At 39.6% G+C, this 26,669-nt stretch overlaps 1 protein-coding gene across 13 annotated transcripts in view; it reads left to right on the forward strand.

Annotated features, from left to right (window-relative positions):
- NFIA (nuclear factor I A) overlaps positions 1–26,669 on the forward strand; it is a 542,941-nt gene that overhangs the window by 182,491 nt on the left and 333,781 nt on the right. For 4 of the 13 annotated variants that reach the window (XM_017651073.3, XM_017651074.3, XM_017651075.3 and 1 more), the window contains exons 1-2: positions 13,683–14,130; positions 19,448–19,979. In XM_017651073.3, the coding sequence (XP_017506562.1) occupies positions 14,104–14,130; positions 19,448–19,979 (559 nt within the window). In that variant the 5' untranslated portion in view covers positions 13,683–14,103. Of the gene's footprint in view, positions 1–8,470; positions 8,997–13,682; positions 14,131–19,447; positions 19,980–26,426; positions 26,484–26,669 lie in introns of those variants that run through there. The other 9 variants (XM_073234033.1, XM_073234032.1, XM_073234028.1 and 6 more) reach the window with 4 other exon arrangements.

The following is a 26,669-nucleotide window of genomic DNA, read 5'->3' on the forward strand; positions in this document are numbered from 1 at the left end:
CTTCTTTTCTTCAGCCATTAAAAATAATGTCCTTCAGGGATCATTCATTTTCATAGGTATACAATCTGCTGATGCAGCACAGCTCATAACTTTCATAGTAAAGAAAGTAAGAGGTATATTAAAAAAGGAAAACAACATCACTGCATAATTTTATGATTTTATAATATTACATTATTTATATAAAGAATATTATATAAAGCTAGAACTAGACTACTTGCATCCCAATTAAGGAAAAATTAATCAAATATGAATTTTCTTAAGCTTTCTCATAAAATATAGGGTATTACATTAATATGTGATATTTAATTTTTAACATTGCAAATAAAGGGATATAATCTCTTATCAGAACTTGAAAAAAAATTTGCTCTAATGTCATAGTACTAAAATACTAATTGGCAAACTAATGGCCAGAGAACATTAATACATTACCAAACATGGTGAGTAGTTTCAGTTTGTGGAAAATGGTGGCCGATTATTTTTCATTATAAGAAGTACAGTACAGTATTATTTATTAAGCTGAAATAAGTTTTATCTAGATGTCTTTTGTCCCAGGTTAGACTCTGGGACATCTTGGCTAATTTTCCCATTTTCAAAGCAAAGGGGAGAAAAATGAGATCATAGAATGAAGAAAGGTTAGGTTACTTGTTTTGAATCCACACAATCCATTCTCCACATTGTTTTTTCAGAGTGATTTTTTCCTAAACAAAATTGATCTTGTTACCACCAAATCCTTCAGTAGCTCTCTATTAATGTCAGGATAAATTCTAAAATCTTAAAAGTTGGTTACTAGGCCCAGAGTGTTTCAACCCATATTTACCTCTTCAGCCTCCTCTTGGTACCTGCCGTCCTACTAGCTTGCAGTCCATTACACTTCTCCTTTTAGCTGTCACCCCAGGCTTCCTCCTCCCCCAGGGAATAACTTATCTTTAAGAAAAAAAAATGTGCTCTGGCATTCATCAACCTTTCCAAAATGAACGAATGAAGACTTGAGTGAATGAACCCATCATGTACCAAAAGAAATATGCAGAATTATACAGACCTTTAGAGTTTTAAAGAACCTTGACTATCAACTAGATTTAAAGATACTGTTTTTCAGATGAGGAAACTGAGTGGTCCTGGTAATTCAAGTGACTTTCAAAGATCAGACAGTTAATAAAAGAACTAGGACTAGAATCCAAGATTCCTGATGCTCATGAAATCAACCCGTAAGGGAAACAAAGGATTAAAGAATTTATTTAACCTTTTTCTCCAAAGATTAACTAAAACTGCTATTTTTCTTCCTCAAAAAATGATAAGTAGAATTACCATCTAATTCAGCAATTCCACTTCTGAGTATATATCCATAAACTTTGAAAGCAGGACTCAAACATATTTATATACCATGTTCATAGCAGCGTTATTCATAATAGCCAAAAGGTGGAAGCAACTCAATTTTCCATCAATGGATGAATGGATAAACAAGATGTAGTCTATTATCACAATTGAATAGTATTCAGCCTAAAATAGGAAGGAAATCCTGGACATGTCACAACATGCATGGACCTTGAAGACCTGATGCTCAATGACATAAACCCCTCATAAAAGAACAAACACTGAATAATTCCACTTATACAAGGTCCATAAAGTAGTCAAATTCATGGAGACAGAAAACAGAATGGTCGTTGCTAGGGGCTGCAGGTAGAAGGGAATGGAAAATTTTTGTTTAATGGGTTTAAAAGTTTTTGCTTAAAGAGTTTCAGGTTGGGATGATGAAAAAGTCCTGGAAATAGCCATGATGGCTGCATAACAATGTGAATATACTTAATGCCACTGAACAGTGCATTTAAAAATGGTTAAAATGGTAAATGTTAGGTATATTTTATTACAATTAAAAGAAAAAGATTGCCATTTCTTTAAGGGATCTCCCAGTACAGTGTCAGATTCTGCCCTCCCTCTACTCTGACCCACACAGGCTTTTTTTTTTCTGTAATGTGGTTGACTCAGAATCCTGATTCTTCATCTACTACTTGGGCTTTGAAGCTAGCCACCCACCTGTCGCTGCTTGTGTATCCAACACAACAACAGCCCCAGTTCTATAACTTTCCTTGCTGGGATTCCCTTTGCTGACCCCATTTTGAGTCACATTTAGGAAAGAGAGAGGTCAGGAGAGGACGGAGAGCTAAAAGATAGGGACTGAAAGGGCAGTGTGAACTCAAAGTGTCTATGCCATTTCCAGTTCTGGTTTCCTTCCTCTCCATACTATATTTTGGGAGTAGATTGTGATCTTAGGAATGTTAGAGTGAGTGTGAAAAACCCCAGGGTCCAAAGGGTCAGCCTCAACTGGTTCTCTCCTTTCTTTGCTGCTGATTTTTCTGGGCCTATAGACATTGATGTCACCAAGGTATATTGTAATTTAGCAGTATCAGGAGTGCTGGTAGGACTAGCTAAGGGCACTCAGGTTATAGTTGAGGAGTTCCTAAGAGAATCATTTTAGAAGATGCCATACTTTCCATGCCCATGTCCTTATGCTGGCTAGAATCCCACCCAGGGATTGAGTACGTGGTTCACTGTGTCATAGTGTGACTGGTCTGTTTGTGTGTAAGACAGTGGTGGTATGGGTGCTGGTGGGAGGTTATGTGTTAATTTTTTTCAGGCCTCAAAATGTCTGTGTTTGAATTTGAATTATATTATCATATTAATATTGTGTATTTCATAAGTTTTTACCTTTTCTTGTTTAAATTGATTTCTAAGAAACTCAAAATCAAAATTGCAAGTCAACCCTAGAAAGTCTATAGCACCTCATCACATTCATTGCATTTATTTTGGATATAATCTTGGCTTTGATTTCACCTTATTTTTAATAGCCTGCTACTATCTCTCTCTCTCTTTCTCTCTATAAAAATACATATAAGCACACCAGATATATACTATATATATATATTTCATTTGTTAATCATATTTATTCTGCCCCTCTTCAAAAAGGTTTTGGAGTGTATGTGTATATCTGTCTTTCTATCTATCTATCTATCTATCTATCTATCTATCTATCTATCTATCTATCTATCTATTATTCTTACCTACCTGTCTATCTACACACATCTCCACTCCAAAACCTTTTTGAGTAGAGGCAGGAAAAATATGATTAACTAAATATCCATATTCCTTATTCTGTGATGCATTATTATTGATTGTTGGTAGTATAGGCCTTCACAGAATAGAAATCTAAATTTTCAAATAGTTCCACATTCATGATTTCATTGAATCATCACAAAACCTCAAGAAGTAAGTGAAGCTGATTCTTGTATTTTACAGAGAAGGAGCTAGAGGAAGAGATTGGACTGCCGAAGACCACAAAAAGGAGAGAATAGAGAACCAGGTCCTCTCATAACTCTTAACACCAAGTTACAGTTCTAGCTGTTGTTTTCCCCCTGACCCTCATTTATTTTTCCTAAAATTTATTCTTTAACTCTCTGACCACATTTGGGTAAATCTTTCAGGTACCAGCCTGGATTTTATAGCCATCCCTTCAGGTTAGATAATTAACTGTTTTTTTTCTCTTATCAGATTCACTAACAGTATTTCTTCACTTTTCCAGGCCTCTTTTCAGCTTTGATACTGGAGATAGTTATTTACTCCTTTCCCATTCCTGCAAAATATCTTTTGCATGATGGAATGAAACTGGCACTGGGCTGGGGGTTAATTCTTTACCAGCGGTGTGGCCATGAGCTGGCTATTTTGCACTGCTAGTGTCAGTTTTAGCATCTGTAAAGTGTGGTGGTTGGAGACTTCTGAGTTCCCTTGGAGCTCTCTTTCTGTGAACTGCAAACTCATACTTTGCTACCTTCACTTAAGTAAAGAAACAAGATTTCCTCTTTCTGGTCCTCACAGCTCAGTTGTGTGACATCATCTTTGGTCTTCACAACTGTGGTGTGTGTCCAAGATAAGAAGGATGGGTCTGCAGGGTGAAAGAAATGCAGATAGGTGTGAAGTTCAGCTATGCTAGATGAGTAAGTTCTGGAAGCTTTGCAACATAGTGTCTATAGTGCCTCTACAACAATATAGTATTGTGCCCTTTAAGATTTGTTAAGAGACTAGATCTCATGCTAAATGTTCTTGTCATGGTGGGTGGGGGATAAGGAAACTCTGGAAGGTACTGGATTTGTCTTTTACATTGATCGTGGTGATGGAACCATGGATGTTTGTGTATGTCCGAACTGATCAAATTGTACCCATTAGTATGTGCAGTTCTTTGTGTATCAATTGTACCTCAATAAAGCTGGTTCAGTTTTTATAAAACATGGATCCTGAAACCTTCGTAAGACTGTCTATCAATGATACTTTAAATAAATAAATAAATAACATGGGTCCATGTGTTTACCTTTGATTATGATTAGAGCCAGCTAACCATTAAAATGGTAGTTCAAGAAATTTAGGCTGAACTCTTTCCTAAGCGAGACATCACAGTTAGTGCCATAGGGATGAATGCTAAATGAACTGAATTCTCTTCAGCCACATTCTACATGAATAACCATGAATAACTCCCTATAGTTTCCTGAGCCTTGGTTTCCTCATTTCTTTGGTGAGAATGACAATGTCTGACTACCTGTCCAGAAGGAGAGTTAAAAGTAATAAAATGTGTGGAAGGCCTATAAAAAGCAAACTTGATGTCCTACTGTTTATATCTCCCTCCAGTGATAATGCCATGTCTTGCTTCAGTCACACGCCTGACCCTGATTCCATCAGGGTCTAAGGCTAGAAAAGATGGCCATTTGTTCATCTAGTAATTCACATTAATTTTTGAGGCTCTACGATAGCACCTTGCTTATAGGGATACAAGGATGAATGAAGTCACTGCACTTTCAAGGAGCTCATATCTAGTTGATGAACACACAAAGCAATAACTGATACATGTTATGAAAAGGGCTGTCCTAGAGATAAGCATAAGCCGGTGGGGTTAGCCACTTCTGCTAAGGGAGCTGGAAAGCAGCATTAAACTGGTTCTTGAAAAAAAAATGGGTGGAACAAGGAGAAAACTTCAGGGACTTCTGGGCACGAAAAATATCACACAAACAAGAGATGAGAGGGCTGGACATGTATAGTGTGTTCTGAAAGTGATAAAAATAGAAAAGTGACTCATTTAGTGTGGCTGGGATAAGGGGATGGTAAAGAGAGATTAGGCTGGAAGACAGTCTGGAAAAGGAAGTTGATAATAAAATCAGCAGGAAAAATGGGTGAACTTCTTTTAGTCTAATAAATTGATTTTTTTATTAAAAAGAAATCAAATGTATTTTGTATCAAGTTGGGGAAAAGTCATAAACTTTTGGAGAGAAAACAATCCAAAGTTGCCATGAGATTGTTTTATCATACTGATTATTACTTATAGTAAAGTCTAGGTAAGACTCTGATGTTCTAGTCTCCGTACCAATGCCCTGCAAGAGGTTTAAGTTTTTATTTGGGTCAACAAAGACCAATTCCTGGAATTCCTGGAAGAGCCTACGTTTTTCAAGGCATAAAGCCAGGCTACCTGGAAACATGAAGCTTTCAGGGGGTTGACAACCCAAAGTCACCCTATGCAGTGTGCAGCTGATTTTTGGTGGCATGTGGGGGCTGAAGTTACTGGAATACAAATTCACAGGGTTGGAAGAGCCAATAAAGAGTAAACACTCAATCCATTCAAGTTATCATGATTGTTACTGGTATTATTTAAGAATTACTTAATATTGGTAGCCTCAAGGATATAGAAGTGACAATTTGTAAGGTAAGGAAAGGTTCTTTCACATATAGGTCTTATACATATTGTAGGTATTTGGACTTTGGGGAGAGTATGGAAAAACTGCATTCCTTTGGTTCCTGTTGATCAAAGTCCCTGAAAAGTTATGTGGGTCCCCCTTCCTTCCTCACCTCCTACCTTCTATTCTTTCCACCCTTTCTCTCTTACTCATTCCTGCTCTGCATAGTTCAGGACTTCATCTTCACTTCTTTCTAGCTTTGCCTCCATTGCTAGAATGATCTTTTTCATTTGCAAATCTTACTTTGTATATATTTTGGTTAAATACCAGTCCCCCAAGGGAAGTTTAAATGGCTCACAAGGTTTTCTACCACCTTGCCTCAGCCTTCCTTTCTAATTCATCTCTAGGTACTCATAAGCTAATACTAACTAGAGCAGCTAGCCACGTTTGGATACCTCCCATTCTCTGGCCCACTGCATACCCGGACATCACTGCACTTCTTTGGACAGGAATGCCTTGCTCTTTTCCTGTCCCTCTGACAAATGCATCCTCTGGCCCAACACAAATGTCATTTCTTCTCTTTTAACTTTCTGTGACTCTATCTGCACTTTCAGGCAAAATCAGTCATTCTACCATCTGATTTCTGACTGCCCTTTTTGTATACTTAAGTTGGTGTTTTGTCTTCCCCATTGAACCAAATGCTTCTTGGAGGGAGGGATAATGTCTTACTCTCTGTATCCCCAGCCCTTGGCACACCCAATGGACCTAGAACATAGTACATATTAAACAGTATTATTAGTATTTTAGCTACCATATATTGAGGACACATAATGTACTAGGTAATATATATACATTTTCTGAATATCTTTCATTTTCCACATGAGGAACCTAAAGCTTACAGAGATTAATTTGCCTGTAATCACATAGCAGTACCAATATTAATATCTAAGTTGGACTCCAAAGCCTATACTATGTTATTCTTGGTTACAAGGAGATTTAAAACATAACTTTGGAAATGGTACTAACCTATCACATTAAACTGAGTTAGTGAACTGCAGACAATGCATGCAAAACCCACTGTTACCACTTACTGGCATGGCCTGGCTTGCTTAGCTTTGGGTATTTTTCAGACCAAGGTATCTACAGAGCAACTCAATACAAGCTGATAATTCTTGTGTACTTCAAAAGCTCTTAGCTCTTGACAAAACAGTCCTCCATTCGCACAATACGTTTATGTCCTATTTCACAGTTGTTATGTAACCATTTCAAGGTCACAGAGCCTAGCTCACAGCTGAAGTAGGCCTAGAACTTGCCTAGAACTTTTTTGGTTACTAAATTTTTTTCCCTTTTTTCTTAGCCACTACATTCCATCAAGTGTATTTCTAGGTGAAAGTAGTATGCCAAATGGAAATGGATGCTCAATGGAGGAAGCCAGGGTTACATGTCACAGATTTTCTAGAGCAAGACAATATCTGAATGTATAAGAGGCATACCAAAACAGCAAAGCTTATTTAACACCAAAGGCAGTCACAGTCTGTATCTCCCAGTAATACTGCATCAGTTAGCTAGTTGAAAAACGCAAGCCTACAACCAAATATTTGGTTCATAATAATACAGAAGTTTTCTCTACCTCTAATTTAACTGTGCAACTTCCTGTTATTAATTAATTAGGCACCTTCACCAAGGACGGTTAGGAAAAGCAGACAACTGCCAGGTTGCTTCCTATTCCTCCTGACTTACTTAATAATTTTTATCAAGTGAGCTAATCACACATTTTCCTGTAACTCAGTTTTTCGGTAAAATGTCCTAAACTGCTTAACTAATTCAATAGCAAACACGTATTTTAAAAAACCATAGCCTGAATTTAAAGAGACATTCCCTCCCTTTAGAATTGTCTTTCCCTGCACCACCACTGCACCAATGGCTAGTTTGTTTTTAAAACAAACCCATAAAAGGTTGACATTGAAATGGTTTTAAAGAGGCTGGGTTAATGAAATGAGATGAATCAGTGAGACGAAGGACTTAATGTTCCAATAACTATCTTTCAAAACCCCTCCTTTTAAATGTCAAAATACAGCCCTTGTCTGGTGGTGGGGGCGGGGTGGAGGTGGCGCGGGATGGGAGGTGGAGTGATGCGTTAAACTTTGCAGAACCCAGGTTTTGTAAAGATATCGACAAATTAGATGTTTGGCAATTAAACTAGAATTTCACTGAATCTCCTGCTTTAAAGGAGCAGGTTTATTCTTGAAAGAACCCATCTAATAATTTTATGTTCAGTCATCTCCAGAGTACAGCCAATGTCTTTTCCTTTCCGATCCTAGAGCCTTATTTCACTGCAAGTTCTCCGTGACATTTTGCGCTCTCATGATTTAATGCACCAAAGAGGATCTTTAACTCTTGGTCTACACCAGTGCAAATAAAGGTTAAATCTCTCACTAACCATCATGAACTAGCCTAATAACTCACGAGAGGCTATGGAAAAAGAAACCGAGAAAGCAGGTGTGCAGACTTGAAGTCTTAAAACATGCAAAACTCGCACAACCGCAGGCAAAGGTAGTATATCCTCACGTTGCCCTAGTGCAGGCTGAGAGGTCCACAAGCAGGGGAACTTCTACCGCGCCAACAACACAATCCCGGGAGCGGGGCCTAGTAACACAGGGGCTTTTCTTCCCAACGGTGCCCTGACAGGAGCTTGCGCTGAATGCCGGGTCTCCTATTGGCCACGCGCCGTGGGAGAGGAGGAGACTGGCGGGGAGAGAGACGGGAGGAGGGGAGAAGGGGGCAAGGCCTTTTCGCAGCCCCCTCCCGGCCCCCTCCGCAGGCAGCAGCCGGCGCCTCGTGCGTGGTTACTATGCAAATTGCAGCGATTGCGGAAATAAACAAGGGAATAGGGAGAGGAGAGAGGGCTGCGAATCGATTGCAACTTCTGCAAAGTCTCGTACACTCCAAAGCACACCAGGCAAAACCAGAGAGAATCTGAGAACCAGCAGCCCGGGTTGAATCGCTTTCAAAAGAGAAGAGAGAGAGAGAGAGAGAGACAGTGAGAGGCAGAGCGCGCGCATTGCATTTGCAAAAGCCTTCTGATTTGGAGTAAAAAAAAAAAAAAAAAAAAAAAATTCCCCAAGAAGCCTGCAATTGGCCAACAGCTTTAAAAAAAATCTCTTCCGGGTTTTCAACGGTTCCAAGTTTATTTAGATATTTTCTTAATGCAAAAAAAAGGGGACAGCAAATGAAGCAATTCGTCTGAACATTTTAAAGTTTCTCACGTACTCTTTTTACATTGCAATGGTACGTGGCACATCTTAAACTTTCTATTTTGCGTTTATGCGATGTGTTTTATAAACAACAATAATGATAGAATGATTTTGTTTAATGAATAAGATTTTAAAATTACTCTAGCTTGCATGTGTTTTAAGTGATTGCTGGGTAAATGTCTATTGTGATGTTTTTTTTTAAACATGTAGCTTTGTGGATGGTTTTCTTTTCTTTTTCTTTTAGCTGTGGGCATCAGAGACTGGGTTTCCTTTTTTTTCCCGAGATTTGAAAAAATTGCTGAGCTTGACAGACTTTTTTCCTCCTAGCGCTTGCTCCGTTCCAGAAAGGGGGAAAAAATCCTGTGCTCGGATCTGTAAAAAGACGTCTGGCCTCAGCAGTCAACCTAACCCGAAAAGAAATGTCTGGACCGGGAAAATAATTGACGATTCGATCCTCTAATCAATGGGATAACATGGGGAGATTGACAAAACCTTTATCCAATCATGAGGAAGCGTGGGTGTACAATGGTTCTCAGTCGCCAGAGAGGGCGGGGCAGAGAAGATCTGAAGTTCTCTGAGGCTCTGAAGGGGATGGTGTGGTTCAAGCTGTCAAAGCTCCGAGCTCTTCCGGATTTAGCAAGCACAATAGGAAAGAGTTTTCGCGTTTAAGAAAAACAAAACAAACCTCCAACCGATTGGGGGATTTTTGCGTGAATTGTACGCCTTTTTCATTGACTTTTGGAAAGAGTTAGAAAATTCTGATAGATAAATATTTAACTTTGCTTTGTTATTTTTAAATTCAGAGAAGCTGTTAACTGGTGTGGAAGGCAGCGTTCAACTTTTAAAGTGTGACTTAACTTGCTTGAGCTCTGGGACTATAGTGAGCTTTGCATTACAAAACTTCTTACTTTGTCTTAGAAGCTTTGGCTTTTCGTACTTTGAAGGAATAGGCAACCTTTCTTCTTGAACTCTAACAACAGTTTTAAGGGAAAGAGAATGTTACACAGGTGGACTGAAAGCTGTTTCATACATATTTGAAAGGAAAAGGGGCAGAAAGTGTTTTTTCTTGAATTCTGCTGTTTAAATATACGGTCAGTAGCGAATAAGGTATTAAGACTGGCCAAGTTCACATTTCTTCTTGTTTCCACAACAACCCCCGTGGAGGGTGTGTGTGGAAGATAGCTGACTTGCTAACTCTTAGCGGGAGTCTGGCCTCTTTGGACAAGTCTTTGACACCAATCCAGTGGAAACCAACTGCAGTAGCTTGTCTTGGAGACAGTAACTGGCAGCTTCTGACTAAAATACATCCATCTCTTCCTTCCCTCTGAGCACTGTAGACACCTAATTCTGTTGGGAAGTGAATGGAAAATAATATGGGCTCTTTCCCATGTTTGGATTAAATTCCCATTCAGCTATTTCCCAAGGCTTTAGGCCTTCTAATCAAATTTAGTTTGGAAATTTGATGTAAGAATCGACTTGGATGCTCAGTTCAGCAACATGATTCAATTTAACATTATATGTATATAAGAAAAATCTGCACACAGGTGACCAGGAGGTCAAAAAACTAGAGGAGGAAAATGTTGGAAAATGCTAGTGACAAAGTTAGTCTTGGTAAGAACTACAGAGTTAATGGCATTGTCACTTATGAACCCCAATTTTATCTTCACTGCTTTGGGCATTAAAATCTAAATCATATTAATAAGATATTCCTATTGAGTAACCTCTGAGATGAGAGGTATTTGAGATGTACATATAAGTGAAACCTTATTGACGTAATTTATATATCTAAGAGGATTTCACTAAAGCTGGCAAGGTAACATTTCTGCAAATAAAACAGTAAATGCAAGGCTGGGCTCTGTGCCAGGAAGAATATGGATAGCAGAGAGCATGACAGGAGACTCCTTTGCGCAGAGACAATCCCATTTCAAGGCAGCCTCCTAGCACTTGCAAAATAAATGATCAGAGCAGTTATTTCCAATAAGGGGTTTACCCTTCCTAACAATGGATCGTTTATATGATTGCACTGAACTAGTTTCCTATTTCACCTGTTTCCTATACTGCTCTCTACTATCCTTTCTTGTCTCTTCCCTCTATCTCTGCTCTCTCTCGAGTGCCTCAGTATCTTTAAGAACTCTGAACAAGGATTTACTTTTGCAACTTGGAAACAGGGGAGAGAGTTGAAAATGTTTTTTACCCCCAGACTGCCCTTTGAGGAACATCTGTTTCTTTGTGTGTGTGTGTAAATTTATGCCTGTTGGAGAGAAAGTTACCAGAAGCCTTTCTGTAACTGTAACTCTTCTACTGTATTTTTCTCAGTCATGTTTCCAAAGGCTGTAGTTGGAAATGTGCTTTGTAGTGTTTCCCCCGCCTTCCCCCGCCCTCCTTCCCGCGGGGGAGGGAGCGGGAGCTGGCGGAGATAGGAGAGAAAGCAGGAGCGGATGTGAAGGGCTTTGGTGCTGAACTTGGATCCAGCCCTTGCCTAGAGGGCGCAAACAATCGTCCCAGATCCAAAAGTCTTACGAAGGGCGCCAAAAGTTACTTAAGATAATACTGCTAACCGCAGAAAGCTGGAAATCGCGGGCACATTCACTGCTGCAACAAAAGAAGTTTTTAAAGCAGAAATATCAGCATTAAATTACTTCCCCCCCCATTTTTTATACACCAGGGAGACGTGCCAGTCCTTTTTAAAAAATTCTTTTTCTGTGCTTGAGAGTCAATTAAAAGTAAGAGTCTGCTTTTTTAGAAAGAGGCGGATGTGAAGTCTACCTTTTAATACACCAAAAGAAAGATTTTAATCTGCTCTGGAAGAGAGCTTCCCGAGAGTGCACAGTCGGAACAATAACTTCTCACTGTGCCTCAGTTACATGTTGGGACCGTCAGCCAGAAACTTCTATCGAGGAAACTTGGAGCGAGTTGAAGTTATAGATCCCAGCAAAGGTTTTCGTGGCCAGGGAGGTTGTCTTTGTAACTCGGCTTGGCTTTTAGGACATTTCTCCCCATTGCAATCCAACAGGAACCCAAGGAAAAGCAGTTGTTTAGTTTGGAAAAATAGGACTATTTCATTAAAGATTTAAATCTTTATTTTCCCTCCCCCCTTAATAAGCTATGTGAGAGATTTCCAAGGATACTTAGGAGCGGGATGTGTGAAAATGGTCTCTTGAGTATTCAGGAATTATTTTAGCAATAAAGTAACTGGAGAACAAACATAAAATAACTTTAGACAGATGCAGAATATTTAAGAGGAGTTCGTTTTGCTTTTTCCAGTAGCATATTTCTTGCCCTTGCTTTAAAAGGGGGTGATGGGGGAGTATCTGAATGAGAGTCACCTTAAAACATCACCTCACCCTTACCTGAGGAGTGGGCATTCCTACAGGAGCTACCTCTTTTCAGAGGTTCTGTAGCTAACCTTTACCAAGGAGCAGAGAGCGGACTTCCCTGTCTCCGTGCCAGTGTCTTTCAAAATGATACACACTCATCTTTCCTTTTGGAATTTTGGGAAGGATTCACAAATGCAGCAGGTTACAAACTAGAGTGGTGGAGAGGAGGAAGAAGAGATGAGATGGGGGCCTGGAGTAAGGAGGTATATTCCCCCCAACCCTCCAGCAAGGAGGAGAACCTAGAGAGAAAATATGAGGTTAAAAAAAACTGGAAAAGCAGGCTTATTGGCAACTTGCCAAACCCTAAAAACCACCCCCCTTTACTGCCAAAACAATACTTTAGCAAACCTAAAATAATTGCAGGAAGCTCTTTTCCATTTTAAGAACTATTACCTGGGGGAGAGAAAAAGAGGGGATTCTTAAAAGGCACCCTTCCAGAGGTGTCCCTTGAACAGGGATAGTAATGAAAACTGTCCAGTTCTGGGCACGCGTTTGTGGACCATAGTATCTCCCTTCCCTTAGGGGACATCCCATTTTTTTTCCCCTCCCAAAATGAAAAAGATGTCACAGCTAAGCCACTGTTGGTGCTGAACGTGATAGAACTTTTTCCATGGCGTCTGTATTCAAACCCACTAGTTTCACAGTCCTGGGAGGGAGAACGCTCATTAATCTCCATCTCTCTTTCTCCAGACAAGCCTCCTCCCTCCAAATTCGGTGAATCTTCTGTGTGAAATTATTCCCCACTACCCCCGCTTCTGAATGCCATAGGACTAAAGCTGCACAAAGTTTGCAGGATTTTGTGCATAATTACCCCTACCGACGATCTATTCCCACAGAAAGCTCCGTTGGAGAGATTACAATGCTTTGAGCCGTACCGCATTTCAGAGGCGAAAAAAAAGTTACCTAGGAGGTCTAATTTTTAAAAGAAATTTGCATACATGCAAATTTGCCCCCCGGCCTTCTCCTGGGTTCTCTACCTGCCCGCACAGTGAGCGGGGAGTGCAGGGCAACCTGGCAAAGTTGCCCAAATTCTCCACCGAGGTCCGCGAAGGTCTGCGGCGGGGGTGGGGGGATGGGGATGAGGAAAAGTAGTTTTGTTTGCTTAAGCACATCCTGTGGCAGCCTATAGCTGCCCGGGAGGACAGACTGTAACTGCTCCTCACTGCGTTACCCAGTAATGCGCTGAGCGGGGGAAGCGGGGGCGGGGGGTGGTGCGAGGGAGCGAGGGAGCCAGCGAGCGAGGGAGCGAGAGGGAGCGAGCGAGGGAGCGAGCGCGAGCGGCCGCGGAGGCTCGGGACCCGGCTGGCCGCGCGGCGCCGCAGCCGCCCCCTCCCCCACGCCCCCTCCCCCACGCCCCCTCCCCCCGGCGGCGGCGCGAGCGGGCGGCGGCCGTGCGGTGCGGTGCAGAGCGGAGGCGGAGGCGGGCGCGCGGGCAGCTCGCGGGCACCCGGCCGGGCGGGCGCGGGAGCGGGAAAGGGTGCGCTATGCCTTTAACGCCCGCGTACAGTAGACATGTATAGTGGAGTGTAGGGAAACTCTAGGCGGGGTTAAAGTTCAGCTCATGGAGCGGCAATAGCGCTGGCTGGCTGGCTGCAGTTGAGCCGAGTTGGAAATGTGAACGCAAGAAGCAGGCTTGATTTTTTTTTCTCCCCCCTTCTGTCTCTCTCTCTTCCTCTCTCCCTCTTTCTCCTCTCTCACCCGCACTCACGCACACCTCCAAACCGCACATCTAGACGCACACGCACACCTCACCGCCCGGCAGTTATGTATTCTCCGCTCTGTCTCACCCAGGTAAGCAGCTGTTTGATGCGGAGCGGGTGAGGGGCAGGGGTGCGGGGGCAAACCTGGGGCTGGGCAGGGGGTGTTGGGGACCGTCGCGCGGGCTGGGCCCGGGGCATGTGTCTTGGTGTGTGCCCGAGTCTGCGCGTATTTCTGTGTGTGTGCGCGTGTGCTCTTGGGGTGGGGGGGGTAGAAACAGCTTTAAGAAAGTAACTTTGTTTCCATGCGGGTGCATTCCTCTTGCACGGCCATTTGTGTGGGCACATGGCTAATGGCGCCCTCTTATTAATGCGTTAATTAATATCGGGGCGATTGACTGCGGAACGGCGGTGTTCGCGGACGCCCCGCACGTGTTCCGGCGGGGCTGCAGCCCATGACACGCTGAAATCTGGACTCAGCGTTTCTACAGCCGGGAAGCCCGTTTCTGTAGTTGCGCGGCTCCCGCGGAGGGGACCGCCGACGGAGCCCCCCGCACAGACCGCACGCTCGGGGCGGCTGAGACCCCCGGGTGCGGGAGAACTCGCGTCCCCGTGCTCACGGCCCGCTTGCGGAGCTCGCGCCGCGGCAGCCTCCCCAAACTCTCACTTTTGCTTATTGTTTGTCAGCCTTTGGGGTCCGGCCGCGGGAGGGACGCGGGCCGGCGTCCGGGTCCCCGGTCGGGACAGCGCCCCGCGGACGCTGGCGGCCAGCGGCGAGGCGGCCCCTGGGCTCGGCGGAGCGGGACTGCGTGGCCGCGCGTCCCCCGCGCGGGCCGGGTGGAGCCTGCGTCCGCTTCGCCCGCCGCCCGCTCGCTTTCCCGAGTGAAAGTTTCGGTGCCGGGACGAGCCCACGCTGCGCAGGGCGGCAAGCGGAGGAGGCCGCGGGCCGCGGAGCGCCGGGCGGAGCTGGGCCCCCGGCCGCAAGCCTGAGCGGCGACCCTGGCCGGACGCGGCTCCCCCCGCCGCCGCCGCCGCCGCCGCCGCGCCGCGCTAGTCGGGCCGCTCCGCGCGCAGGACGGGGGCAGCTTTTCCCTTCCTCCTCAACTCGGGGCGAGGGTCTCTCTCGCCTCACCGCCCCTCCTCTCCGTGCCCTCCCTTTCCATCCCTCTCCTGTCTGCACCACCCCTAGGCAAAATACTGCTGCTTCATGGCTCCAAATCTGGTCCCTTTTGATATATTATTTATTTTCTTTGAGTTAAAGGCATTAAGTCAAAGTGATTGTGCTCTAAAAAAAAATTTGAAAAAAAAGTGTGAGCCTTCATTCTGTTTTGGTACATTATGATCTGACCATTAATCACCTACATGAAGTTGTATGCTTCATATAAAATGTTTATTCACCACTCCCTTAAACCTGCTACCACTTCTTGCCTTCATTTCGCAGGAGATAACGGTTTAACCCGATCACTTTGTGGAAGGCTAGAAAGTATCAGTAGTTTTCTCTTTCCACTCTAGTTTCTGGGTTTATTTCCCATATGACATCCCTTCTTACTGGAATATCTAATAGTAATAATACAGATTATTTTATCTTAGAAGATTCTTAAATGCATCTTTTATTTATAGTCTGTTTGGGCTTTAGGCCTAGCATTAATAATGGATAGCAGTTGCGTTTAGTGATTGTAAAAGTTTTTTATTTTTTCCTAACAAACTTCCAAAGTTCCTATTTTTGTAACTTGTGGAAGTATGGAATGAAACTTTTCCAACCACTTCTGGCAGGGTTCACAATTGCATATGGATAAGATGCAAAGTGTAAGATAATTTGAATGAGTTATGACTACAGTGAAAATGCTGAGATTCGAAGGCTGAAGTTCTTGTTGGCAAAAGTTTGCAACACACAGAACTTGTAGATGATACCAGTGTGCGGCAATAGTGGAAAAGGACCTTAACAAACACATGAATGTCTTCTCAAGTGAGCTCTTAAAAGATGGATTTATATTTTGGAGTAATGTATATATAAAGATACCTGTGTATCCATGCAGGCCCAGGGCATAGTCAGGTATTTAACAAAGTTAGATTCTCTTGGTTCATGAGCTACTATCATAATATGAAAGTTGTTTTTTTAGAAAAACGTATTTGGCAGTGTGATTGATACACTCACTAGGCCTTCTTCTGGAAACATTACTAAAAGAAATGCTTACCTAGTGTAATAGTTTGTGAAGAAAATGTACACTAAATAGTGAATGAGGGCCATATATTTTATGAGTTCTTCTGAAAATTGATTTACAATTTATTTAACTTACAGAATATTTGTAAAGCTTTAGAGCCAGTTTAAAAAGAAAAAGGTATTTTATTGGTCCTTAAAGTCCAGTAAGCACAGTGATAAAAGTTGTCTAAATGAAAAATAAACTCTACATATAGGCATGCAATTTTTAAAAACTTTATCAAGAAAATGCCAGATACCTTGTTTTAATCCATATAGGCATATCATAACCAAGTCATTTACCTGACCATAGAATGATAACCCAGTAGAAATTTATAGTGAAACTTTAAAAGAAGTAGTTCTAGAAATATCAGCATTCAGTGGTTCTTCAACTTGGCTTACTTAACAAACAGATCAACATTTAAGATGCTGATTCAAAGTCATACTGCTTTTGAAACAGGTTTTCAGGTTTATTTTTATTGGTGGCCTGTAACTTTCTCACTGAGTATATACATAAAATATTCTGTTTCCTCCTGTATATTTTGAAATATTACATAGCTTATGGCGATATGTGCAGCAACATGATTTATAAGGGCATATTTTTTTAAAAAACTCATTTATGCTACATCTGGACATTTCCTATAAGTTAATGGTATTTTTTAGTTTTGATGACCTGGAATATTTCTAACCGTGAGTTGAGAAAGATCACTAGCGCTTAATATTGCACATGAGTAAAGTTACACAAAATACTGTGCCCTTTTATTGGCACATTCTTAAAAGCATTGGGGAGTAGTAAGTTGTGAATACTTTTGATGCAAAATTGGGGGCTTAGATTATTTTTCATGATTAGTTGACATAGTTGGCCTCATTTAAGGATTTTATGATGAGATATATGGGCATTTTGTTGGCAGGTAAACAAAATCCTTCTGAACACGCATGAAGACGGTTCGCTGTTCTATGAGAAGTATATTGGGAGAATCTTCGAACACTTAAATGCTGTATTACAATGCTTATTTAAAATGCTTATTATTAATAAAGCTTTTAAATACAATAACATGTTCACACCCATATTATTTGGAGCTAAGTTGTTCTTTGCATTATAAAATGGGGCTGAGACTTTAAAATGAAATCCTTTTTTGGTGAAAGCTCACTTTGTAGTTAAGATAGACTCCAGGAGTTCTTTGCATAATACCACAGAGCCTTGGTCCCTAGCATGTCCTGTGTATATAAGAAAATCAGTCAATGTGAAGGACTGTTTCAAACCCAAAATTTATGTATTTTAGAGCACTTCGAGGATGAGCTCAGAATTTAGTAATGTTTAAATGCTTTGCGGTTTGGCATGTACTGTATTAGATAAACTGCAACTTGAAAAATGCCCCCTCCCCTTGCCCCATTTCTTCTAAAGTATGGCAATAAAGATTCTTAAACATGAGAAATTTAGAAATGCTTATGGTTTATAGTAAAGAATAATATCATCCTTGTAATTTTCTCTGTACCCTCTCCACTTAAAGAATGTACATGTTATAAAAGCTGACTTTTCTTTCGGATTCCTTTATTGAAAAAGAGCAGTTTTCAAAGCTGAACTTGAAATACAGAGCCTGAAATTTGTTCAGAGAGGGAAAAAAAACAAATGTCAATTATTGAAATGATTTATTATGTATTACATGGATATATACCTACCTTTAAAAATCAGTCACATGTAGTATTCAGATGATTATGACTTAACAATATTTAACAGACCTTATTGTTAAATGTGTTACCAATTTTAACCACTCAGTTTACTTCTGAACATTAAAAAAATTTTAAATTACTTTAATAGTAATAATATTTTGACAGTACTGGTACTTGTGCCTCCAAAGTATATACTTAGATGGATATTACAAACCAAAAAAAATTATTTTATAATATTTGTCTGCCCTATGCCCTTTTAAAAAAGTCATCAGATATCTCTGGTTTTCTTATCCTCATTTATTTGAAAGTAAATAATTTATCTTCTGAGGGTTGTACGGCAAAGGGAAGTTATGTAAGATTAGTGTGGTTTGGTTAATCAAAAGTTAGATGTACTCAGAAAGCTTTGTGGAGGTTACTGTTTAATTTTTCTTTAATTTTATAATTATATTTCTTAAGAAAATGTCAAGTAAAAGAATCAAACATTTTCAATAAAACAGGAAGAAAAATGTGAATGTTTTAAATTCAGTTTTATTCTAAAATTATTTGAATTTTGAGCCAACTGGAGGGTTTTCCTGTAGTTTCTTAAACATTAAATATACCAGGTTCTGTTTCCCTGTGAGCAAAAGCCTGAAATATTATTTTCAAAAACTAAATAATTATTCTGTGTTTATGGATGATTATTATTTGAAGGCATTTCACAATCATATTAGTAAATTAAATGTATTTAGTTGCAATAGTGTGGCCACAATGGCGCATTCTGTTCACTCTGGCCTGTATGCTTTTCTTTGTTTTTTCCTTTTTTTTCTTTTTGTTTCATTCCATTATCAGTAATTATGTCTTAGACATAGATCTTTTATTTTAGTCTGTTGAATATCAAATTCCTCTCTTTTGTATATCAACCTGTCAAAATTTTCTAAGACTTTTGACTAAAAGAAATTGTGTGCAACTACAATACTTAAAAAGGAATTAAGATCTTACCAAAATGACTAAGAAACAGGTCAGAGTCTACATGTAATATTTTTAGAAGGGAAGTCTTTGTTTTCATTGATCGTGGAGATGATTTTTGCTCCTAGACTTCTATAAACACTGACTGGCATCTAAATGTTTAGGATTTGCCAATCTGGCGGCCGAACCCTGGCTGCACTACAAGCAGTGAGGTCAGGGCTGGAGCAAATTAGATATGCCTTCCTTGAAATAGGGTTAAGATTATATATTGTTATAAACATTTCATTAAACTTCACTTACTATCTAAAGATTTGGGACCTAGGCACAACAATAGGACCTGGTAGACTTTGGTGAACATATCAGAGCATTAAAATTTTTTTTAACAACTTTCTTCTTTGAGATTGTGAGAAATGATACTGAGTTTTCTTTTTTTTCCCTCTGAGACTTCCCATAGGGTGTCCTGTGTATGACTTTGGAAATGTAAGGCTTGAATCAAACTTCAAATGAAATAAGGATTTTTTTTTAAGGTGACCATCTGAAGAAAAGTTTCCTTTTGTTATCATTATAGTTATGCTTTTGTTTTTGTTCGTCTACCTAGGATGAATTTCATCCTTTCATTGAAGCACTTCTGCCTCACGTCCGAGCCTTCGCCTACACATGGTTCAACTTGCAGGCCCGAAAACGAAAATACTTCAAAAAACATGAAAAGCGTATGTCAAAAGAAGAAGAGAGAGCAGTAAAGGATGAGTTGCTCAGTGAAAAACCAGAGGTCAAGCAAAAGTGGGCATCTCGACTTCTGGCCAAGTTACGGAAAGATATCCGACCTGAGTACCGAGAGGATTTTGTTCTTACAGTTACAGGGAAAAAGCCTCCATGTTGTGTTCTTTCCAACCCAGACCAGAAAGGCAAGATGCGAAGAATTGACTGCCTCCGCCAGGCAGATAAAGTCTGGAGGTTGGACCTTGTTATGGTGATTTTATTTAAAGGTATTCCGCTTGAAAGTACTGATGGCGAGCGCCTTGTAAAGTCCCCGCAGTGCTCTAATCCAGGGCTCTGTGTCCAGCCCCATCACATAGGGGTTTCTGTTAAGGAACTCGATTTATATTTGGCATACTTTGTGCATGCAGCAGGTAAGTGCGATGGTGAGAAGTCGTTCCACTTTGTTGTATGTGTTTCTTTCCTGATGTCCTCTGTATATGTAGGGCCATTCCGGAGCGCCCTAAATTGCAGGCCACGTGCATATAGACAGTGTGGTTTCAAAGGTAGGCCAAAGTTGGAACCACCAGAAGCCTCAGTGTCTGAGGTGCCACCTTCATTTCAGGTGGAAAAGCATGCCTTTGAGAGAATTCTCACTAAGTTCAGTCCTTTTGGCAAGGAGTGTTATCAAAGGTGTCAGTTATGTGGTACGTTTAAATCATGACGGGTGAGAGAAATGGTTCATAAAAACCCTAGTACTAGATAAGTGTACTAGTGATCTAATTAAAAAAAGCATTTAGTTTGGTAGTGAGACAGTATTTTTAGTTGCTTTTCTTCTGGGAGTGTTTGTAATCTATTAGGGCCTCTTGAACCCCCTGCTAATTAAGAAGAGGTTTTAAGATTACTAGCAAATTGCTGATCATTTGTGAAGGAAAAAGAATGCCATTAATATGCCAACTTTGTCGCTTTGTATTTAGGATTTCTTAGTGTTGCCTAAGATAGCCAAGGGGAGAAAAACGAACCAACTCCTTAAGCAATTGGTGGCAAAGTTAAACTTAAGAGTAACCTACCTGTATAGTGTATGAACGCAGTAAGAAATCAATAATGATAACTGATTTAGTGAGTTGCTTTGATTGGTAATAGAATTTTTTATTGTTTCAAGGCCATTTTCAAGGCATGTTTTACCTGTGCATGTGACAGCATTTCGAGTAGCATTCAGGATAAAACTTTTGGGGACTGGCTAAAATAATGCATTTCTACTTCGTTCCTTCTTGTTTTAGACAAAAGGCTCATTGTGTTAATGTGAAAGCTCAGGTCTTGTGTAAGTTGTTGACTTTTTATATGTACGTATCGGTCTTGCTAGATTATACCTTCATGGCAGTTACTTGAGCCAGATGGAAGGAAGAAGGTTGTTGAATCCTACCAGTAGGTTGTTTTGGGGTTCATGTAGCTATGTATTTTTTTTCATAAAGGGGAGAGAAGTTGTTACCTGTAAAATCAACACTGTTTTGCAAACATGTAATTCTAAAAATGTGAGCTGTTTTTTATAGATGTGAGCTGATACCCTCTTTATTCTCTATTATTTTTCTCAATATATGTTTTAGAAAGAGAACTTTTGTTATCCATCTGTCCTTATGAAGAAACTAGAAAAATTAACTTTGCAAGCATGTCACATCATCACTTGCATTCTGGCTGGCAGGGGATAGATGAGTATTTTAGTAGAGGATGTGATCTGTAAGTGTTTCAAATATTTGGGTTTTTGAAAATGTATACTTGATTATAAGTGCCTGTTGGTTTGGCCAATTCTGGGTAGCAAAAATGAAAAGACAACAAGTCTCGAATGACCTCTAAACAGCAACAAGTAGCCTTTTTAAGCCCCCTTTTCATCCTATTGTTGTTACTTTGTCTATTGAAAAAGCAAAGTTGAAATTTTAAAACATTTATTCGCATATGAGAATGGAGATTCTGATAGGAAAAGGCAAGGTGCAAAAAAAGGAGTGTTATCAGTGCTTTCAGGTCACACTCTTTAAAATCTTGTGTTGAATCTTTCCGACATTTACAAAACTGAATAGTTATAAATTGTAATGAATGTTCTAATTGATCAATGTTGAAAATTAAGGGTGTGAACAGGAGAGGCACATCATCGTGGTGTGTGCTTCCTCACGAGGTAACATCAAAATGAAATACCTGTTATGTTTTCATGGCAGCATCCATTCCAGGCTTTAGATGTAAACATTTCTCTTAGATTTAAAGACATGCTACCTTTCTAGCTGTTGCCATTACATGTATTCTCTTTAGTGGACAGTTTGTTACTGTGCTGTTGTGCCAGATTCTCCAGCTAACACAGCTGTTGGTGGTTTCAATACTTGAAGGGTTATGTTGATAAAATGATATGTAGAAGGTTGCTTAGGAGGGTTAGCATCCTTATTGCTTATGAAAGATTTATTGATGGCAACATGGGTCAGACTGCCTTTCTGTTTGGTTTTCCTGGTGTTTCCCAGAATCCCTTGTTAGGCCTGAATACTGGCCAAGTGTTAGGCCATTGGCTTTCACCGGAGTGCAGTAATGGCTGCTTCTCTATGCACATAACAGAACCATGGTGAAAGAAAATATTAAGGGCCTTTTGTCTGAAAATATTTCAATTTGATTTAAGAGCTTTAGAGACCTGTTATTTGTGGAAAAGAAGCTGCCAATACAAATATGAGGTAGATTGGTCAACTTACATGCAACTGATTTGACAAGCATCTGCTATAATACTGAAGATTTGTAAACACTAAACAATGTTTTTACCTCCTTAAAAGTTTTGAGAACTTGCCAGTATTGGCAGGAGGCAGAGACTCTGAAACGTGCTTCAAGAAACATGCCAAAACCATTGTGGCCTTTTCACCTATAGTGTGGTTTTTATCTCTCTTTCTTTTAAAATGTTTTATTTTCTATTTTTCCAAAATGTGATTTTTTTCTCTAAATGGCCAAAAATGAGATCCTTGTTTCCTTCTAAAAATGTGTACAATAATTATTGCCTCATGTCTTGGCCTTTTCTTTGTAGGAAATTGAAATCTCAGAACACACATGTAAATACTGAAAGCTAATGCAGAATCAGTCATTTTTTAAAAGCAGAGCTGATTTGTTCTGACTTATTGAGACACTAAAATAAAATAAGTGACATGTCAGGTTTTTTTTTCTCTAAATCCAGTGGCATTAGAACTATGTGAATTTTGTGGCTGATAAATAGTAACAAGTGTAATGAAATCGGAGTGATTCCATAAGCCTGAGAATTTCATCTCGTTAAAAGTATAAAAGAGTAAAACCATTTTATGCCCTCAGTTTCGTCTCTATGTGAGTCGTCCTTCCATATGTATCATATGACAACTTGGAGATATTACGTTATTGTTGCACATGGTTTTCTTTGTGGGCGTGTAACAGTAAAGCTAATTTATGACCAGTCTTTACCAGATGATCTGTATCAGAATCTACAATATACCCGGCACGTGGCAAGGTCACAATTTAAGTTGTTAAGGTCATAACCTTAGCCACCAGGCATTTGACCTTTTAGATAAAGTTAACCTTTGTTCATTAGTAGGCACTCAACCGAGAACTTTCTGGAGAGTTTTTTTTTGTTTAGCTGCTTCTGTATAACTTTTGGTAATGTAATCAGAGTCTAGAAAGATTCTCTGTTGTGTTAGTTAAATTTTGTAAGAGTTTAGACTTTTTAAGGACTAATCTCTTAAATAGAGGTAGGTTGCTATATCTAGGCCACAGGATGATAGCATCAAAATTTATTTTTGATAGCTATGACCTGCTGTGGTGTAGAATGAAAGCTCTGTGGTAGCTGTGCGGAGATATTAAAAAACTTAAATTATACAAAAAGAATTATGTTTAATTCAACTAATGCCTCTGCTAGTTTCCAAGTGGCATTAGGCCCAAAAACTAAATCCACAATGAGCATCCTCACTTTTCGCAGGTGACAAGTTTTCTAATCGAAGTATTTTTAGTGGTCTTAGAGTTCACTTTGAAATACCAATAAATGAGCAAAATTTGTCAGGTATTTGCTGTAATTGTTAATTAGCCAGTGACAGAGCGAATTGAATTTGTCCTAATGGTAGCACAAGTACTTGTTAATTTGTTAGTCTAGAAAGTGAGTGGTTTTGTGCAGTAATGTTTGGTAGGATAGTTAGTGATTGCTTCTATGTCACCCTGCTATTCCCTTTACTTAGTTTTGTTTGGACTACGAGTGGTAAAAGTCTCCCATCACTCACTGAAAGAGCTATTGCAGTTTCTCCAAACTCTGGTACCTGTTCTGTAAACCTGTATTGGCAGCATTACTGATTACCACATTACCTGTACCATATTGTTCACTTAATTATGCTGTCATGAATGCTCATTTAAAATTATTTACATTACTGCTCGTTTTCCTCTGCAATGCCACGTATTCTTACATTTCAACAGAGAGAAAGAGTCTCCCATTCAGGTGCATTTTAGTTTTATTTTGGCTTTGTGCTTGCCATTCCTTCATACAATAATAGAGTAAGCCGTGATATGCAGATAGACCAGATGGTCATGTTGACAGATTGAGAATTCACTTCCTACTGCTTCAGAGCAGGTGTAAGATTAGGAATGTCCGTATGAGTGTGTGTGTGCTTTGTGTGCATGTGTGTGCACATGTAGACTGCACACAGAGTGCTGCTTCCTGATGGGGAATAATTTCTTTTTTAAAAAGCTGATACTTTAAGTACAGTGTAACTACCTGCTGAAGGTTATATTGCATACAGAATAACTATGAAATATTTTAAATGAATAATGTTAGATTTTATAGTTTATGATTTTAGGCCAAATTAATTATGATAATTTTGCAATTTTTAGGTAGCTTACCATGTCATTTGTGGCAGTACTGCATATATAAAATATGTTCAATATATTCCAGTGCCAGGCATACATGTGTATGTGTTTACACTCCAGTTGAAGACTATAGGTTTTATAATTAAACTTTTTTAATACCTTAATAAACTCCCTAGTAGAAGGTTGTGCAGTTAGTTCCTGTGATTTATAATAACTGTATTGGAAAAAAGGAGTAAGATTAATATACATGATATTTAAAATTAAGAGAGTAAATACCACCCTATTGCAAATTCTAACTTTAACCGTACGCTAAATTCAGGGTAGATTTTGTGGCTGATTGTCGTGTTGTAAATTATTGGTATATGCACACAGTTTTAGAAAAAGTTTCACGTATCTTTTTATTTATCTTTCAATACTTCAAAGGAGACAGCACTAACAATCAACAAAGGAGATAAATATGGCTTTTATATCCTGAATGTTCTCTGAGTACCCTGAGGATAGTAACAATATTCTTCCTCTAGAAAGTAGTAACAATATCTTTTATCTGGAATGGTGAAAGAGATGGAAATTCAAGGCAGAGCCTGCTTAAGAATAGGGAGAAAGAGTTGTTCTAGAGTAAATCTACGAACGGAGGTCACCTCATTTAGGGCCAAGAGATTTGAGTGTTGGTAAGAAATTTCCAGAGCTGCTGGCTTGGGTTCGCCTTTTCTTCTTTTCCCCCCCAGTGATGAATGGCATTACTTTAAGCCTATTGAGGGCTAGTGTGGGAGGAGCCACAGCCTTTTTGTGGTACTGCTGTACACAGTAGGACTGGGTGTTCCACTTGGTCAAGACCTCAAGCTGCTTTCAGAGGATGCATAACAGCCTTTCAGTGTTTAAAACTTGCCCAGAAACAGCAGCAATTCTAATTATTCTCAAATGTTAATATAGATTATTGAAAACAATTTTGTGATTGGAATAGAAAAAACAAAATACAAATTGAAGTCAATGTACTTACTAAACACTAGTTTATTATCACTTCAGCAATGATTTTCCCCATGGTTATTTAGAAGTTAGATCTTGCTTTTAAATGTACTGTACATTATAAATCCTTGGGAAGTGGGCTAAGGGGAAAGAAGAAGTCAGGTGGAGGAGGAAGCAAATAAACAAACTGACATGCTTTGTTAAGAGAAACATAAAACCGTGAACTTAATCGCAAATGGAGATGGTCTAAAAAGTGTTTTGGTTTAAGTAATGACTGTAAAAGGATCCTGAGCAGCGAGATACCAAGTGGAGAACTTAATAATCACTACAATTTTTCACATAGCTTGTTTTAGGCTAAGAGACTATTTGGGGCTTTTAGAGTTTCTATTCAGTATTTTAGAAAGACAAGTTTTACAAAAAGTCTTGTTTATATTTTAGGGGTCCAGTTAGGGGCACTGTGGTATGCATAAACTTTTAAAGGGGGATATTGTGATGTTTATTATTATCATTTTGCTTTTTAAGGGGATAACTTATGGGTCAGCATTTTGGCTGTCTCCCATTAAGGCAACTGTAAGATACAAATTACTAGTCTAAACTTTAGTGTCCCCTAATTTACCAGAATTCTGTAGCTGCTGCTAAGACAGAAATTAGTTTTTCCCTAGGATTTTTCTCAAAATAACAGAAAACAATGCTTCATGTTTTCTTCTGATAATTTCACAATGTGAAAGTATATTTTATCTAAGAGAATTAGGCTCCCCATTAATATTATAGTTAAAAATACATGGCTTATGAAGCAGTGAAATAAGTTTACAAATGACAAATTGTGGCAACTCCATAGAGAAGATATTTACTCTGTTTTGTTTATAAAAGAAGCTAAACAAGATAAAATTGAGAGACAGAAGTTCATTTATGTTACGTATTTCAGTGAGTGTTGGTCTTCTTTAACATGTAACATATTGCTAATCTCAAACTCAGAAAGGGTTAGGATGATCCTAGTAACTGGAGCCTGAAGTAGAATAGCTTTAATGTTCTTTAAGAACTTTAAACTTATTTCTCTCCATGTCTTTCACATACTTTTCCAGGGGTAAATATTTTGGACCTAGATCGATTGAGAACAGAGAAAAAGAGATGCATGAAAGGTAGGAAGGAAGGAAGGCAAGTAACTTAGTATTACTGAGTGTCTATTTTGTGGCAAACACTATACTAAGATTTGCTATCATTGAAGCTTTCTTTTTCTATCTTTCTTATTCTTGTGACTAAGTAATGCCCTCTCCATTTGTACAGGTGAAAAAAACATATCAGAGTGGCCAAGTGATTCGTGCAGA

This window comes from Manis javanica, chromosome 4, assembly GCF_040802235.1.
Source record: "Manis javanica isolate MJ-LG chromosome 4, MJ_LKY, whole genome shotgun sequence".
Classification (NCBI taxonomy): domain Eukaryota; kingdom Metazoa; phylum Chordata; class Mammalia; order Pholidota; family Manidae; genus Manis; species Manis javanica.